Source organism: Suncus etruscus, chromosome 3 (genome assembly GCF_024139225.1).
Source record: "Suncus etruscus isolate mSunEtr1 chromosome 3, mSunEtr1.pri.cur, whole genome shotgun sequence".
NCBI classification, from domain to species: domain Eukaryota; kingdom Metazoa; phylum Chordata; class Mammalia; order Eulipotyphla; family Soricidae; genus Suncus; species Suncus etruscus.
Genome location: NC_064850.1, coordinates 120,298,731 through 120,317,491, shown reverse-complemented (window position 1 = coordinate 120,317,491; position 18,761 = coordinate 120,298,731). Strand labels below are relative to the sequence as shown.

At 43.8% G+C, this 18,761-nt stretch overlaps 1 protein-coding gene across 1 annotated transcript in view; it reads right to left on the bottom strand.

Annotated features, from left to right (window-relative positions):
- Window positions 1-210: 210 nt before the first annotated feature.
- CLGN (calmegin) overlaps window positions 211-18,761 on the bottom strand; it is a 29,338-nt gene continuing 10,787 nt past the window's right edge. Inside the window, exons 6-15 of the mRNA XM_049770071.1 lie at window positions 17,518-17,710; window positions 15,783-15,972; window positions 14,571-14,684; window positions 14,154-14,304; window positions 12,324-12,539; window positions 4,231-4,356; window positions 3,934-4,020; window positions 3,705-3,786; window positions 2,132-2,223; window positions 211-291 (exon numbers count right to left, since the gene is read on the bottom strand). Of these exons, the coding sequence (XP_049626028.1) occupies window positions 211-291; window positions 2,132-2,223; window positions 3,705-3,786; window positions 3,934-4,020; window positions 4,231-4,356; window positions 12,324-12,539; window positions 14,154-14,304; window positions 14,571-14,684; window positions 15,783-15,972; window positions 17,518-17,710 (1,332 nt within the window). The remainder of the gene's footprint in view (window positions 292-2,131; window positions 2,224-3,704; window positions 3,787-3,933; window positions 4,021-4,230; window positions 4,357-12,323; window positions 12,540-14,153; window positions 14,305-14,570; window positions 14,685-15,782; window positions 15,973-17,517; window positions 17,711-18,761) is intronic.

Genomic DNA, 18,761 nt, shown 5'->3' with positions numbered 1-18,761 from the left:
AATCTGCTCGGTAACACACCACTTTATTCTAGAAGCAGGTAACGTCAAAGATTTTCTTTTTCTAAAACAAATGTCTCAACGAGTGAAGTTCCTGTTGAAAACAGGATGGGCCAGGCGGATGGTTGAGTTCAGCCTGACACGGGTCGTGGGCGAGTGGGGACAGTTCACTCTCACTGTCTGGAACAGGAACACTGTGGGGGGGGGGGTCCCTTACTCCTTCCGAACCCTTCGCTTTCGAACCGACTTGGCTGGCCCATCTCCAGAGCCAGTGCTCTCATCCGCTTCTTTCATCTGGAAAACAGAAAGGAATGCATTTGAAAGTCCATTATTTTCCTCTCCTGCACTTTCTAACCATCAAATATGCTCAGGGACTAGGAGTCCCTGCACCGCAGGCAGGACATTTTGCCTTGCACATGCCTGACCTGGGTTCAATCCCCAGCATTTAATATAGTCCCTCGAGGCTGCCAGGAGTAACCCTAATAAGCATGGCTGGGTGTGACCCAATAAATAAAGTGCCCCGAGTTCTATTCCTTCCTTCCAAGCATCAGATAACAACTGTCAAGAAATGGCTATTCTGGTTTGTTCTTTTAGCACAATTGTGGTTTCAGGGCAAGTTCCACCACCTTCAGCATCAGCAATGCTGAAAATTCAGTTTTCTGTTAAAATTCTGAATTTACTGCCAGAGTTCTGGAATACTTGGACATACATAGGTGAGTTACCCTGGTGGCTCTTGAAGTGACAGTTAACACAAACTGTGCCAGCATCAGTATTGAGGATTGGTACCTGGATAATGGGACCTCATGCACTACGTACTTGCACTGCCTACAATATTTTGGTAAGGAATGCATTAGGAAGGTGGTTTTGAAGAAATGTTTTTGAAACTTCTGGCGCTTGGACTTTGAAAAAAAGAAGGGAAACATCAAATCACCGATTTAGAATTTTTCTCTTAATATTTCCCAAATACTCATTACTTTATGAACTTATATGACAAAAAATGAAGGGGGGCCATTGTGATAGTCCAGCAGGTAGGGTGTTTGTCTTGCATGTGGCTGACCCGGATTTGATCCCTGACATCCCATATGGTTCCCCAAGCCTGCCAGGAGTAATCCCTGAGCACTGCTGGGTGTGGCCCCAAAACCAAAAGAAGGCATTATGTCATGTAATTAGAATGTTTTTGAGGTTATATTTCTGTTAAATCATTGAAATATATAAAAAGATTAAAATTTGGGGCCAGAGTGGTAGCGCAGTGGTAGAGTGCTTGCCTTGCACACAGCTGACCCAGGATGAACTTCAGTTTGATCTCCAGCATCCCATATGGTCCCCAAGCCAGAGCAATTTCTGAGCACATAGCCAGAAGTAACCCCTGAACTTCACCGAGTGTGGCCCAAAACCCAGAAAATAACAACAATAGCGAAAGATTAAAATTTAGAAGATGTTTAAGCTATGTTTAAAGGTACACAAATATTTTTGTAATGTCAAATATGTCTAGAATACATACTCCAGTTGCACTTAAAAGTGAGCCCAGGGCCCGGAGAGATAGCACAGTGGGTGTTTGCCTTGCAAGCAGCCGATCCAAGGACCAAAGGTGGTTGGTTCAAATACCGGTGTCCCATATGGTCCCCCGTGCTTGCCAGGAGCTATTTCTGAGCAGACAGCCAGGAGTAACCCCTGAGCAATGCTGGGTGTGTCCCAAAAACCAAAAAAAAAAAAAAAAAAAAAAAAGTGAGCTCAAATAAACAATGTTCTGGAACAAGGTACCTGTACTGGACTCCCTTCTCCCTGATAGTCACACAGATTGGTGATCCCTGAGGCTGTTTTGAAAACCCACAAAGCAGCTAAGAAATGATGACCAAGTAGATGGATTGAGAAAGCTTTTTAAAACAAGTGAACAACAATGGTCATAAAACACTCTATTTGGGAGATTTTTTTCAAATGAACAAACAGGTTTATCATTCCCCAATAGGTCAAAGAGACAAACTTTCACCCAAGAAGGGGTAGAGAAAGAGAAGAGAGAGAGTATGAGAATGTATGAGAGTGTATGTGAAAGGCTTTGAGAATATAACTGTTAGAAATAGTATTTAAGAGTGTGCATTTGAGTTTGTGTGAGAGAAAAGAGAAGAGAGCCGTTTACCTCATCCTCTGATGCAGACTGTTTTGACTTGTTGCCTTCTTCTTGTCCCCCTATGATTTCAATTTCTTCTTCACTCTTTTCCTCAGGCTCACCTGAGGAAACACAAATTTGATGAATAGCAAAAAGCAGTAAGTTAGAATTTTTCTACCCAAAAACAATAAATATAACAAGGGGGGATTTATTTCAATTATAAAGGTGATTTTGTTTCTTTAGACTTGCTTTTAAATAATCATATACTCGATTTACTGCATCCCTATGCAAGGTAAGGGGACAGGATTAACAGATTCTTAAGCTTTCACATTACTTAAAAAGTATATGGGGGCTGGAGCAGACAGCCTTTGCCTGCACATGGCTGACTCGTGTTCAGTCCCCCCCGGCATCCTAGATGGTCCCCTGAGCCTGCCAGGAGTGATTTCTGAGCACAAAGCCAAAAGTAACCCGAGTGCCACCAGGTATGGCCGTAATACCTGCCCTCAAAAAGTATATATTGGTTTTTTCTTGTTGTTGTTGGTTTTGTTTTTTTTTGGGGGGGGCCACACCCTTTTGATGCTCAGGGGTTTCTCCTGGCTAAGCACTCAGAAATTGCCCCTGGCTTGGGGGGACCATATGGGATGCCGGGGATTGAACCGCGGTTGCGATCTTTCCTTGGCTAGCGCTTGCAAGGCATACACCTTACCTCTAGTGCCACCTCGCCGGCCCCGTATACATTGGTTTTTAAGTCAATTCTTTCATCAATGGGTGAAATTTTAAAACTTGTAATTTAAATAGTGAAGGGTCTGATCTGGCCTGGACTTGGGCACTGGTGACCATAGGGCTTGATTTCTACATGACATGGGGAAGAGGGTCACAGTGGGGTGTCCCCCCCATGTGGAGTCCCTGCCCTATGATGAGCTAGAGATCAGGGTCGGGAAGGTGGGGGGAATTGGCTGGACCTTCGCCCACTGTTGAACCCCAGCCAGGCAGAAGAACTCTGGTCAGACTCTACGTTACTCTGCCCTGGGGCCTCCCACCCACAGCTTCAGTGCTGGTTGGGGATGGCACTGGGATTCCGAGCTCCCAGGCTCCAAGGACTCAACCATTTCGCCAAATGACCAGAGCTATAATCTGGACAAGCTGGGAATGGAGAGGTGCTCAAGGGTTCTGGAACATGCGGGGTCCCAAAGGGATCCCCTACTCCGAATGATCCCTAAGCACAGCTAGGGGTAATGGAAGGAAATTGATGCTACCCAGCCTGGGTTCACCTGTCACCCACTGGGACAGCCAAGAGGGGCCAGACCAGGGGGTCATCGAGACTCAACTGCTTCAGAGTTTTGTTTGGATTGGGGGCGACTCCTGGCTGTGCCTAAAAGCTGACCCCTTCAAACGCAACATTGCTCAGCCTTCTGCATACTCTCTCCTGCCCTCCGCCCCCATGTCTGTGTGCAGTTTCTGGGTCACATATCGGAGAACTCAGGGGGCTCTGCACTAAGGGTCATTCCTGATGGGGCTCAGAAGACCCTCATATGTAGTGCTGGAGCCCCGGCATATTGGTGCAAACCCTCTGTGACCGGGTTCTGCCCTCTGTCAGTATTACATGTAAGACCTTTGTCACAGACTTCGCCATCACTTGGTTTTTTGTCCTCTTCCAAGTCCTCCAGCTTCTCCAGGTCTGCCTTCTCCAGGTCTGCCTTCTCCAGGTCAGCCTTCTCCAAGTCCTCCTTCTCCGGGTCTGCCTTCTCCAGGTCTACCTTCTCCAGGTCCGCCTTCTCCAGGTCCGCCTTCTCCAGATCCGCCTTCTCCAGGTCTGCCTTCTCTTCCTTTACCTCTTCCTTCACCTCCTGCTCCAGTGCGCCCTTGGTCTGCGGCCTGATCTCATCGGTTTTCTTATATTCCACCTCTTCATATTTTTTCTGTGGGAGTTTAACATGAGCAATAGCCTCGAGAAAACAAAGCATAAAAAACACAACAGTACCAGCACCATTACCACTGAACAAGGTGCAGTTCCTGGGGCCAGGCACGACCACATGTAATACAATCTAGCAGGAAATCTGTTTCCTTATGCTGAAAAACCCACACAAAAATGCATCTCTTGCAGAAGAAGGAAGAAAAGTCTTACCTACCTTGACCTTTCTTGGCCAACAAAACAAAGTGATGAAGACGAGAGGAAGGCCCATTGTCACAAGGTAAATGAGCCACAGCCACGGACGGTCCTGGGCCGCTGCCACCAGCTGCTTCAGAATGCCCGGCTGCAGGGAAAACAGATTGAGCTACCAGAGAGTCACCAATGCCCTCCCTGAACCCTCAAACACAACCAAAGCTAAGTGCTCATCTCACAAGGCCTAGTAGCCACAGAAGCCTTTGGTTGGAAAGCTAAAAGAGGGGCATGTTCTTAGCTTTGCCTCTGCACGCTGAGAATGAGTGTTTCAGTCATCAGCTCATACACAAAAGTGGGACTTGGAAAAAGTTGGCAGCCAGGTGAAAACTGTTGCCCCACGGACCCTAATAACTGATCATTTTCTTTGCTCCAAATGTGTGTGTTTGGGGCGCAGTGCTAGAAACTTTTGGCTTATTAAAACAGGACTGAAATGGGCCAGTGAGAACGCAGCAGGCTGAGTGTTTGATTCAACTTCATACATGGAAACAAGGTTCAGTGCCTGGCACTGCAGGTTCCCTACCCTGAGCACCCCTGGAAGCAAACCCTAACACAGTTAAGAGTAGCCCCAAAGGACCAGCCCCCCAACAAAACATAAACCAACAAGACTGAAATACTTTTTGTCATCAAGTGGTTTGGTTGCAGATGTCAGCATGAGAACTCTTTTTTTTCTTTGGATTTTTTTTTTTAGCTGAAGTTCAAAGAAACAAAACCAAATGTCAATATAAGGGACACATTTTTCTTTGGAGCAATTGGTTTTTCATTTGGTTTGGCTTAGGGACTATCCAGGGGTACTCAGAGATCAGTTCTGGGGGGCTCAGGGGATCATGTGTTTTGACAGGGGATGAACCAGAGTTAGTCATATGCCAGACAAGTGCCTATAATTGATTTGTTTTTTGTTTCTTTTGGGTCACACCCAGTGGTGCTCAGGGGTTAATCCTGGTTCTGTCCTCAGAATTTGCTCCTGGCAGGCACAGGGGACCATATGGGATGCCAGGATTTGAACCGTCGTCTGTTTTGGATCAGCTGCGTGCAAGGCAAACAGCCTACTGCTGTGCTATCTCTCTGGTCCCTATAAAATTATAGAGATTATAAAATTATAAATTTATAATCAAAATTATAAATTATATTATAATTATATAGTAACAATTATAAAATTCTTAAAGATACATTCTCAATGGGATTTTGTTTAAATATATTAAACAGGGGGAATGAGGATAACTTTAATTTTTGTTTGTTTGGGGGCCACACCCAGCGGTGCTCAAGGGTTACTCCTGGCTCTTTGCTCAGGAATCATTCCTGGTGGGTTCAAGGGATGACTATATGGGATACCAGGGATTGGACCTGGGTCAGTCAAGAGCAAGGCAAACACTATACCTGCTGTATTCACTCTGGCCCCAGGATAAACTTATTATTTAAAAAAAATTCTTTGGGACTGGAGTGATAATATAGCAAGGAGGACACTGATATACATGCTGCCTTCTTGGATTCAATCCCTGGCACCCCATATGGTTCCCCAAGGACGTCCAGGTGTTAATTCCTGAGCTCAGAGCCAAGAATAACCCCTGAGCACTGACAGGTGTGATGCCCCCCAAACACAAACAAATCAAAAAATCTTTGCACTCCCCTGCAGTAAAAATGTCATTCAAATGAATTAAAAATTATTTAAATTACTGTTATCACTTAGGCCTTAGGTTGACAAGATAGCAAAGATTCTCCACTGTCTCATTTTTATAAGTAGCGAAAGACATTAGACCCCATTAAAGTTATCATAATTTTTTTTTTGATTTCTGAATTTTCTTTTTTTTCTTTTCTTTTTTTTTATTTTATTTAAACACCTTGATTACATACATGATTGTGTTTGGGTTTCAGTCATGTAAAGAACACCACCCATTACCAGTGCAACATTCCCATCACCAATGTCCCAAGTCTCCCTCCTCCCCACCGACTCCCGCCTGTACTCTAAACAGGCTCTCCATTTCCCTCATACATTCTCATTATTAGGACAGTTCAAAATGTAGTTATTTCTCTAACTAAACTCATCAGTCTTTGTGGTGAGCTTCCTAAGGTGAGCTGGAACTTCCAGCTCTTTTCTCTTTTGTGTCTGAAAATTATTATTGCAAGAATGTCTTTCATTTTTCTTAAAACCCATAGATGAGTGAGACCATTCTGCATTTCTCTCTCTCTCTCTCTGACTTATTTCACTCAGCATAATAGATTCCGTGTACATCCATGTAAAGGAAAATTTCATGACTTCATCTCTCTTGACAGCTGCATAATATTCCATTGTGTATATGTACCACAGTTTCTTTAGCCATTCGTCTGTTGAAGGGAATCTTGGTTGTTTCCATAGTCTTGCTATGGTAAATAGTGCTGCAATGAATATAGGTGTAAGGAAGGGGTTTTTGTATTGTATTTTTGTGTTCCTAGGGTATATTCCTAGGAGTGGTATAGCTGGATCGTATGAGAGCTCGATTTCCAGTTTTTGGAGGGATCTCCATATCACTTTCCATAAAGGTTGAACTAGACAGCATTCCCACCAGCAGTGGATAAGAGTTCCTTTCTCTCCACATCCCTGCCAACACTGTTTATTCTCATTCTTTGTGATGTGTGCCATTCTCTGTGGTGTGAGGTGGTATCTCATCGTTGTTTTGATTTGCATCTCCCTGATGATTAGTGATGTGGAGCATTTTTTCATGTGTCTTTTGGCCATTTGTATTTCTTCTTTGTCAAAGTGTCTGTTCATTTCTTCTCCCCTTTTTTTTGATGGGATTAGATGTTTTTTTCTTGTAAAGTTCTGTCAGTGCCTTGTATATTTTGAAGATTAGCCCATTATCTGATGGGTATTGGGTGAATAGTTTCTCCCACTCAGTGGGTGGCTCTTGTATCCTGGGCACTATTTCCTTTGAGGTGCAGAAGCTTCTCAGCTTAATATATTCCCATCTGTTAATCTCTGCTTTCACTTGCTTGGAGAGTGCAGTTTCCTCCTTGAAGATGCCTGTAATGTCCTGGAGTGTCTTGCCTCTGTGCTGTTCTATATATCTTATGGTTTTGGGGCTGATATCAAGGTCTTTAATCCATTTGGATTTTACCTTCGTACATGATGTTAGCTGGGAGTCTAAGTTCAATTTTTTGCAAGTGGCTATCCAGTTGTGCCAACACCACTTGTTGAAGAGGCTTTCCCTGCTCCATTTAGGATTTCCTGCTCCTTTATCAAAACTTAGGTGATTGTATGTCTGGGGATCATTTTCTGAGTATTCAAGCCTATTCCACTGATCTGAGGACCTGTCCTTATTCCAATACCATGCTGTTTTGATAACTATTGCTTTGTAGTAAAGTTTAAAGTTGGGGAAAGTAATTCCTCCCATATTCTTTTTCCCAATGATTGCTTTAGCTATTCTAGGGTGTTTATTGTTCCAAACGAATTTCAAAAGTGTCTGATCCACTTCTTTGAAGAATGTCATGGGAATCTTTAGAGGGATAGCATTAAATCTGTATAATGCCTTGGGGAGTATTGCCATTTTGATGATGTTAATCCTGCCAATCCATGAGCACGGTATGCATTTCCATTTTCGCGTGTCTTCTCTTATTTTTTGGAGCAGAGTTTTATAGTTTTCTTTGTATAGATCCTTCACATTTTTAGTCAAGTTGATTCCAAGATATTTGAGTTTGTGTGGCACTATTGTGAATGGGGTTCTTTTCTTAATGTCCATTTCTTCCTTATTACTATTGATGTATAGAAAGGCCATTGATTTTTGTGTGTTAATTTTGTAGCCTACCACCTTGCTATATGAGTCTATTGTTTCTAGAAGCTTTTTGGTAGAGTCTTTAGGGTTTTCTAAGTAGAGTATCATGTCATCTGCAAACAGTGAGAGCTTGACTTCTTCCTTTCCTATCTGGATTCCCTTGATATCTTTTTCTTGCCTAATCGCTATAGCAAGTACTTCCAGTGCTATGTTGAATAGGAGTGGTGAGAGAGGACAGCCTTGTCTTGTGCCAGAATTTAGAGGGAAGGCTTTTAGTTTTTCTCCATTGAGGATAATATTTGCCACAGGCTTGTGGTAGATGGCCTTAACTATATTGAGAAAGGTTCCTTCCATTCCCATCTTGCTGAGAGTTTTGATCAAGAATGGGTGTTGGACCTTATCAAATGCTTTCTCTGCATCTATTGATATGATCATGTGGTTTTTATTTTTCTTGTTGTTGATGTTGTGTATTATGTTGATAGATTTATGGATGTTAAACTATCCTTGCATTCCTGGGATGAAACCTACTTGATCATAGTGGATGATCTTCTTAATGAGGCATTGAATCCTATTTGCCAGGATTTTGTTGAGGATCTTTGCATCTGCATTCATCAGCGATATTGGTCTGTAATTTTCTTTTTTTGTAGCATCTCTGTCTGGTTTAGGTATCAAGGTGATGATGGCTTTATAAAAGCTATTTGGAAGTGTTTCCATTTGTTCAATTTCATGAAAGAGTCTTGCCAGGATTGGTAGTAGATCCTCTTGGAAAGTTTGAAAGAATTCATTAGTGAATCCATCTGGGCCTGGGCTTTTGTTTTTGGGCAGACATTTGATTACCGTTTTAATTTCATCAATGGTGATGGGGGTGTTTAGATATGCTACATCCTCTTCCTTCAACCGTGGAAGATTATAAGAGTCCAAGAATTTATCCATTTCTTCCAGGTTCTCATTTTTAGTGGCATAGAGTTTCTCAAAGTAGTTTCTGATTACCCTTTGAATCTCTGTCATATCAGTAGTGATCTCCTTTTTCATTCCTAATATGAGTTATCAAGTTTCTCTCTCTCTCTTTCTTTGTTAGGTTTGCCAGTGGTTTATCAATCTTGTTTATTTTTTACAAAGAACCAACTTCTGCTTTCGTTGATCTTTTGGATTGTTTTTTGGGTTTCCACTTCGTTGATTTCTGCTCTCAGCTTTGTTATTTCCTTCTGTCTCCCTATTTTTGGGTCCTTTTGTTGAGCACTTTCTAGTTCTATTAGCTGTGTCATTAAGCTACTCAGGTAAGCTCCTTCTTCCTTCCTGATGTGTGCTTGCAAAGCTATAAATTTTCCTCTCAGTACTGCTTTTGCTGTGTCCCATAAGTTCTGATAGTTTGTGTCTTTATTGTCATTTGTTTCCAGGAACCTTTTGATTTCCTCCTTGATTTCATCTTGGACCCACTGGTTATTGAGTATGAGGCTGTTTAACTTCCAGGTGTTAACGTTTTTCTTCTGAGTCCCTTTGGAGTTCACAAATAATTTCAGAGCCTTGTGGTCAGCAAAGATAGTCTGCAAAATTTCTATTCTCTTGATATTATGGAGGTATGTTTTATGTGCCAGCATGTAGTCTATCCTGAAGAATGTCCCATGTACATTGGAGAAGAATGTGTATCCAGGTTTCTGGGGAAGAAGTGTCCTATATATATCCACTAGGCCTCTTTCTTCCATTTCTCTCCTCAGGTCTAGTATATTCTTGTTGGGTTTCAGTCTGGTTGACCTATCCAGTGTTGAAAAAGCCGTGTTGAGGTCCCCCACAATTATTGTGTTGTTATTGATATTATTTTTCGGATTTGTCAATAGTTGTATTAAATATTTTGCTGGCCCCTCATTCGGTGCATATATGTTTAGGAGAGTTATTTCTTCCTACTCTACTTACCCCTTGATTAATATAAAATGTCCATCTTTGTCCCTTACAACCTTCCTGAGTATAAAGTTTGCATTATCTGATATTAGTATGGCCACTCCAGCTTTTTTATGGGTGTTGTTTGCTTGGATAATTTTTCTCCAGCCTTTTATTTTGAGTCTATATTTATTCTGACTATTCAGGTGTGTTTCTTGTAGGCAGCAGAAGGTTGGATTGAGTTTTTTGATCCATTTAGCCATTCTGTGTCTCTTAACTGGTGCATTTAGTCCATTGACATTGAGAGAAAGAATTGCCCTGGGATTTAATGCCATCTTTATATCGAAATTTGGTGTGTCTTTTGGTTAGTCTTGTCTTAAATTAAGTCTTTCAGTTTTTCTCTTAAGACTGGTTTTGAGTCTGTAAAGTTTCTGAGCTGTTTTTTGTCTGTGAAACCATGTATTCTTCTGTCAAACTGGAAAGTGAATTTTGCTGGGTACATTATTCTAGGTGAAGCATTCATTTCATTCAGTCTTGTCACAATATCCCACCACTGCTTTCTGGCATTGAGCGTTTCTGGTGACAGGTCTGCTGTAAATCTCAGGGAAGCTTGCTTGAACATGATTTCCCCTTTTGATCTTGCTGTTTTCAGAATTCTGTCTCTATCTGTGGGATTTGTCATTGTGACTAGGATGTGTCTTGGTTTGGTTCTTCTGGGGTCTCTTTTGGTTGGTACTCTTCGAGCATGCAGTATTTGATCACATATATTCTTTAGCTCTGGAAGTTTCTCTTTAATGATGTTCTTGACTGTTGATTCTTCCTGGAAATTTTCTTCCTGGGTCTCTGGGACTCCAATAATTCTTAAATTGTTTCTGTTGATCTTATCATAGACTTCTATTTTCATCTTTTCCCATTCTTTGACTAATTTTACCATTGTCTGTTCATTTGCTTTAAGTTTTTTTTCCAATCTCTCTGCTGTATGGAATTGTTATGTATCTCATCTTCCACAGCACCAAGTCTATTCTCAGCTTCTGATACCCTGTCCCAGAGCTTATCCATTTTGTCATTCACTTCGTTTACTGACTTTTTCAGGCCTGTTAGTTGACATGTTATTTCAGTTTGGAGTTTTGTGTCTTCATATTTTCTTGGTTCTTATTAGTTTTCTGTTCAACTCAATCCATGGTTTCTTTGAGTTCGTTGAGGATCTTCCATATTGCTAGTCTAAAATCCTTATCTGAGAGGTTGATTAGTTGGTTGGTCATTATCTGGTCATCAGAATTGTCATCTTCATTCTCTATGTCTGATGCTGGCCTGCGTTGTTTCCCCATTGTCACACTTGTATTGTGGGTTTTTCTATGTGTTGTGGTGGTATTCATTGGCTATATGATGCAGGCAGCACACTCCTCTGGCTCCGCCCTTTCTGGATGGGCCGACTTGCCTCTAAGGGAGGGGAGTCCTCCGTGGATGAAGCCTCACATAGGATCAAATCTTAGGCCTGAGCACGCAGCAGAGAAGACAGTCCGGAGAGAATTGCTTGCTACTGTGATCCAGCACAGTTCTTAGTGTGATTTTTTCTTCTTGTTGCAACGGTGTTCTTTTCTTAGAATGAGCGCACGGCCTCGTAGCGAAGTGGAGCTAAGTGCTCTGCTGGAGCCTCTTTTCGGCCCACTCCCAAGAGGTTCATGCAAGAGGACAGTAGACAGATACAAACAGGCAGCACTCACAGTTTTTCACAGTCGGGCCCCACTGGGCAGGTGTAGTTTCGTGGATTTTCCCAGCCTGATGTCACAAACAGGGGACCCGGCTTCTGCAAAGCCTAGCCGGTTTTCATGTTATGGAGTCCCACCCTGGAATTGGCCTCTGGGAGAGTGAGTTTTCTGGACCCTCTTTTCAGCCCACTCCCAAGAGGTTCACGCAAGAGGACAGTAGACAGACACACACAGGCAGCACTCACAGTTTTTCACAGTCGGGCCCCACTGGGCAGGCATAGTTTCAAGTTATCATAATTTAATAACTGAAATAAAGCTAACATTTATAGGGCTGGAGTGATAGTTTGGTATCTAAGGCACTTAACTTGTACTTGGGAGATCTGGGTTAGAACCACCATCCCACGTGGTCCCATGTGGTCTCGAGGGGCCAGAGTGATAGTACATGGTAAGGGGTTTGCCTTGCATGTGGCCAACAAAGCACGGAGCCCGGTTAGAATCCTGGCATCCCATATGGCCCTCAGAGTCTGCCAGGAGTGACTTCTGAGCCCAGAGCCAGGAGTAACCCCTGAGTGCTGCCAGGTGGTCCCCCCTCCCAGGCCCCCCATATGCATTGGTCACATAGCAGGCTGTTAAATATCTTGTCTACAAAAGCCTCAGCATGTTTGCCCAGCCCCTGGCACCTTCCCCATCTCCACCATCCACTGAGGGCTCCGTGGGTAGTGACCATGTACCTCATTAGCACTTGCTATTCTGATTTTCATGGCCCAGCCATCCTGAGCCCAGCGGTCTGCTACTTCTCTTTCAGAGCAGATAATAAAGTTGTCGAAGTAGATGTCAGAGGTCATCGACCAAAGCTCCAAGCCGAGAGCACGGAAAGAAGTTAGGAGGAATGGGTGGTTGTCTTCGAAGTAGTCAGGGTTGGGGATCTTGCGAGGGCTCCACACTCCCTAGAGAAAAAGAAAGGGGCATTGTAGGATCCTTTTGGCTGTACTCCTGTTCTGGCAATGTTGAGGAGGAGGAGGATGCTAGCTAAGCAAGAAGAAAACCTGCATGCTAGTACAGCAGGGAGGGCATTTGTCTTGCCCTCTGATTTCACCAGGAGTAATCCTGGAGCACAGAGCCAGGAGTAATCCCAGAGCATTTCTGGGTGTAGGAACCCCCCCCCCCCATATCAGTATATACTTATATATGTATGTTTGATCCCCAGACCCTTGAGCCTGCCAGGATTCATTTCTTTTTTTGTTTGTTTGTTTTTGTTTTGGGGGTCACACCCGGCAGCGCTCAGGGATTACTCCTGGCTCTATGCTCAGAAATTGCTCCTTACAGGCTCAGGGGACCATACGGGATGCCGGATTTGAACCACCGTCCTTCTGCATATAAGGCAAATGCCCTGCCTTTATGCTATCTCTCTGGCTCCAGGATTCATTTCTAAGTGCAGAGTCAAGAGTAATCCCTGGGGCCAGGAAGGTGATGCTAGAGGTAAGGTGTCTGCCTTGCAAGCGCTAGCATAGGACGGACCGCGGTTCGATCCCCCGGTGTCCCATATGGTCCCTCCAAGCCAGGAGCGATTTCTGAGCACATAGCCAGGAGTAACCCCTGAGCGTTAAACGGGTGTGGCCCAAAAACCAAAAAAAAAAAAAAAAAAAAAAAAAAAGAGTAATCCCTGAGCACTGCCAGGTGTGGTTCCAAAACCAAAAGAATAAAAGGAGAGGAGGGAAAGGGCAAGTCTTAAGGCAGGAGGAACCATAGTTCAGCAGGGAGGGCATTTGCCTTGCAAATATCTAACCCAGGTTCTATTCTGAGCATCCCATATGGTTCCCTGAGCATTGCTAGGAGTGATGCTTGAGTTCAGAGCAAGGAATAACCTATGAGCATTGCTGAGTGTGGCCCCAAACCAAAAAACAACAAGGCAAGTGTTTATTACTAAATGTACTCCCCAAAGCACTCTTATTAGAATTCATTTCTTGTATTTAACAATCAAGAAAGAACTTGAGGTGGCTGGTTCTCAATTTTTTTTTATACTCTGCCCAGAAAACAATAATAAATATTTTCTTTTAAAATATAAATGAGGGCCGGAGAAATAGCATGGAGGTAGGATGTTTGCCTTGCATGCAGAAGGACAGTGGTTTGAATCCCAGCATCCCCTATGGTCCCCTGAGCCTGCCAGGAGTGATTTCTGAGCATAGAGTCAGGAGTAACCCCTGAGCACTGCTGGGTGTGACCCCAAAACAAAAACAAATGGAGGGGCTGGAGTCATAGCACTGAGACTGAGGTGCTTGACTTGCATGAGGCCAATCTGGGCTCGATCCCCAGCCCCCATATAGTCCTCTTATTTCATCAGAAGTAATCCCCTGAGCACAGAGCCAGGAGTAATCTCGAAGCACTGCTAGGTGTAGCACCACCCCAAAATTAATATGTATAGATGTATGCATACATCTCTGACTCCTGATAGCAAAGGGGCTAGTCCAAAACCAGTCACCCCAAATTGGCGCCAGCACAAGACGTGGGCCACAGACCTGGGGTCCCAGTAAAGCTGACCCAGGGTGGGAGATGGTCATTACCTGGTAACTGGGATTGTCCACCAGGGGGGGATGCCAGACCCCCTTGTACTTTGGGTTGTCAATCAAGGGTGGCTTCCACTCTCCGCAGCCAATGCGGCAGGCAGGATTGGCAATGAGTGGGGGCTCCCACACTCCATCCATGTCTTCATTCCTGAGGGGGTGAGAACAAGGCACTCAGGGATCCTTTTTCTGGCCTGTCTCAGGAACCAGCCACACCGCAACAAGAAGAGGGGCCAGAGTGATGGGGCCTTGTCTTCAGTGACCCAGGTTTCATCCCCAGCACCCTAATGTGGTTCAGGAATTCCTGAGTATAGAGCCAGGTGTAACTCTTGAGCATAGCTGGGTGTGGCTCCCCAACACCCCAGATAAAAAGGCAAAAAAAGAGAAAAGGCAGCAGCAGAAATAAGGGGTGCTCACCAGTCTTCAGGCTTGTCAGCTTGTGGGTCTGGAATGTTCTCTGGCTCATGGTCAAGCCAGCCCTCTGGTTTCGTCACACTTGTGTCTTCGATTTGGGCAGGCTCACTTTCGTCCCTGGAAAAACAGCATTTTCTGTGCATCAGGAATTAGTCAGAAGTTTAGAAATGCATAATATCAAAGATGCCTTAGGTTCCTGTGGGCTCCTGTCTAATCTAATCTCTGCCATGACCCCCCACAATGCCCCACCGCTCATCCCTAAACTCTCAGTCCCCCGAAATCTGAAATCTGTGAGAAAGTATGTTGCCCAGCTACAAGGTACCAAAACTGTGAGCTTTTAAATAGGAACAAGAGATCTATGCCACAAAAAATAAATAAAAATCATGGTTCTGAGTTCCCAATCAATAAGAGAAAAATAGTTTTTTTTTTAAATAAAAAAATGTAGCAAGATATTTATGGGGAAAGTGCAAAACCTATTTAAAGGACAAAGACTATCTTTTGGTAGTGGAGAGATGGAACGAGGCCCAGTCTCTCTATCTCAGCTCAGTCTACAGGAACTGAGATTTCTTTCACAGGAAGTGAAAGGAATTCAGTAAAATGGCAACCAAACAGCCAGTGAAAATGTTATGGTGATGCCAACTTAACCAGAGACAAGAGTGACTCCTATAGCTTTATAAGATGCCAAGTTCTGTGGCCATTTCAAAACCAAGTAATCATTAACTGGAAATACTGCAACAATCTAAAATTCACACACAAATGGCTCTACTGACAACTTAGATGTGTGAACATTTTTCTACAACATGGAATGCTTAAAGATAATAAGAAATAAACGGAGAATACAATTCAGCAACAGCTACCAAAATCAGCATCAAGCTGCTGAAAGGTAGGAAAGTAAACAAATGCATTTTAGGTAAAAATTTCAACCCCCAATGAGTCTAACTTGTTTCATGGAGGCCCCCGAATGATAATACAGTGGGGAGGGAACTTGCCTTGCACATAGCATACCTGGGTTTGGTCCATGGCACCCCATAGGATCCCCTAAGTTCCGCCCGGAGTGATTCCTAAGTGCAGAGCCAGGAGTAGACTCTGAGCACTGCCAGGAGTAGCCCCAAAACAAAACCAAAAGTCACAGGAGCAGTAGGAGTCTCATCACTCAGGCATTAGTCTCACCCTGGCCCCTTCCTCCTTCCTGCTCCTCCTCTTGTCTCTGCTCACCAGTCCTCCGGCTTGACAGCATCCGGGTCTGGGATCCTGGCTCTGTCGTCCCAATCAGTGGGCTTTTCATCAGAGGGATCTTCGATCTCTTTGGGAGGGTTGATAGGCGGAACCACATCCTCTAGTAAACTCCCCTTATTTACAACGATTTGATCAATTAATACTTCAAACGTGTCGTCTGGATTCATCACTAGAGACCAATTTAAATGCATGATGTTACCGCACTGATAAGATCCTTTTTTAAAAATAATTATTTCTTTATTTAAGCACCTTGGTTACAGAAATGTTCATAGTTGGGTTTCAGTTTTAGAAGGTACACTGCCCTTCACCAATGCAACTTTTCCGCCACCAATATCCCCCATTTTCTCCCATCTCCCACCCCCTGGATAAGACCATTTTAAAGAAAATCTTAATAACAGAGCTACACTAAGTCTCCTGGATAAAATTTACAGAAATGGAGCAGTTACCAGTATATTAAATCAAAATGCATAGTGATCGCTGGTTACAGCGCTTTTTGAAATAAAAAAAAAAATCACGTCTCTTAAGAATAAAAAACTTCACTAATTTTAAAGTCAAGCACACCCAATAGCTAACCCAGTACAGGTTTGATTAACTTTACTACCTCCAAGTTAGGGAGTACAACCCAGTCTTATTCAGTAACTATGAATCTTTTTGTTTTGTTTTGTCTTTGGTCACACCCAAAAACCTGGTGGCACTCAGGGGTTACTCCTGGCTCTGTGTTCAGAAATCACCACTGGCAGGCATGGGGGGACCATATAGGATGCTGGGATTCAAACCACTATTTGTCCTGAATCAGCTGTATGCAAGGCAAACGTCCTACTGCTGTGTTATCTCTCTGGCCCCAATAAGTATGAATCTTAAGGTTGAAAAAAATATCTCAAATTGGAAAAAGTTGCCAGTACACAGCAAAGGAGATATTTTTCCTAATTTCCTGGTGAATTACACGCATTACCCTGGATATTTGATGTGCTCCCCGCCCCCACCCCCAGTCCATTTGGGAAGGGCAGTAAAATCAACATAATCAACATAGCTGCTTTCCATAAACTAGGAAAAGCAACAAATATCAGGATGGCCGCCAGCCTTGGGGCCCCCATGTGGAGAACAAACCCTTCTGAAGACAATATGGAGGTGTGGGCTGGAGAGACAGGGCTGGGGGTAAGGCTCTTGACTCTGGCTTGTATTAATAAACGAACAAACAAAAACGATATCAGGACCAGAGCCTTAACATAGTGGGCAGGGCATTTGCCTTGCACGTGGTTGACCTGGGTTTAATCTCTGGAATCCGATATGGACCCCCCTGAGCCTGCCAGGAGTAATTTCTGACTGCAGGCCAAAAGTAACTCCCGAGACTCCTGGGTATTGTCCCCCCACCAAATGATCTTGAGACTTCTCTCAAATCATTAAAAGCAAAATCAACTAAAGGTATATATATATATATATATATATATATATATATATATATATGTATGTATGTATATATTAGATAGACTACAAGAGCACTTATATTCTTGCTCTTCTTTTCTCCTCCCTGACCTCTTGGGTTGTAGCTGCTATCACAGAACTAGATCAGTGGCATCCAGGGCAAAGCCTTGGCTAATGAAAAGCTGAGGTCTAAAATGTGTTGTCTGAAGAGAATTATTTCCTGAGGGGAAAGGCTATGTAGGAAAATCCCAGTCGTCTGAGTGGAGTATTCTACGCCCCAGGGTCCACATACCAAGGGTGTAGAGATGCGTCTTCTTGTCTGTAAAGTATTTTTTGATGTCCATCTCCGGAGGCTTGGCATGCTTCTCCTCAAACACTCCAGTTTGTGGGTGTTTGTGTCTGAAGATAAAATGAAGTTTATACTCTTCGCCACATTTATCTGGACCAAACATGATGGTGTAAGATGTCTTATCATAAAAGTTTTCCTTCAAAGAGAGAGAGAGAGAGAGAGAAAGGTATCGGTATCGAGAAAGGTATTATTAGAGTATTCAAGAACTTCTTGGTTCTACCCAACTGGATTGCTCCCTAAAACAAGCCACAGCTAAGAATCCTCCACACAAGTGGCCCAAGGGGTGAAGGTTTAGGGAAATGATACCTTTTGAGAGCAAAGCAAATATGACAAGCACATCCTGCTCCCCTCAAGAAGGTGGGAGGCTGTGAGCACCCTCAGAACATACTCAGAAGCTTGGATTTTGTGGCAAACATCTTTACTCTTCTAGATAATTCATTGACAAACCTGACCAAGTCATGAAATCACTAGGACCAGGAGACAGCACAGCAGTGAAGGCTCTTGCCCAGCATGCACCTAACCTGGGTTTGAGGTTCAGCATCTCTTTGTCGCCCCCTAACGTGGCCAGGTGCCACTCCAGCATCTTACTGTAGGAGTAACCTGGGGGTCCTCAACACTGCAGGGCCACAGCAGCGTTGCATTCTCAGACCTGGCACTATATTGATGGCTCAGCTAGCCAAGAATTGCTAGTGGGGGTCCATTAGCACCACTTGGGAGAATTCCACCCTCTACCCTTCCAAAGAAAACCTAAAAAGATAGTTCTTGAACTATTTTTCCAGAAAACACTAAGAAAAGCTTTTCCTGACAACACAGTGAAGAGATATTTACACCAAAACAAACAAAACCAACCAACAACAACAAAGCGGTTCCAGAAACAAGGCCCCTGTTGTGCTGCTACTATGAGCCTGGGAAGGGGAGACTGGGGGTCCAGGCCTCGAACTACTGTGCCCCCAAATGCACAAGGGATCAAGGGACCAATTGGCACACTAGGGACCAGCCCGTAGCTTCTAAGACTTCTCCAAGGACTTTGTACATCAGAACAGCTTAGAAAACACTCAACACTGTATTCTCTCTCTCTCTCTCTCTCTCTCTCTCTCTCTCTCTCTCTCTCTCTCTCTCTCTCTCCCTCTCCCTCTCTCTCTCCCTCTCCCTCTCCCTCCCTCCCTCCCTCCCTCCCTCCCTCCCTC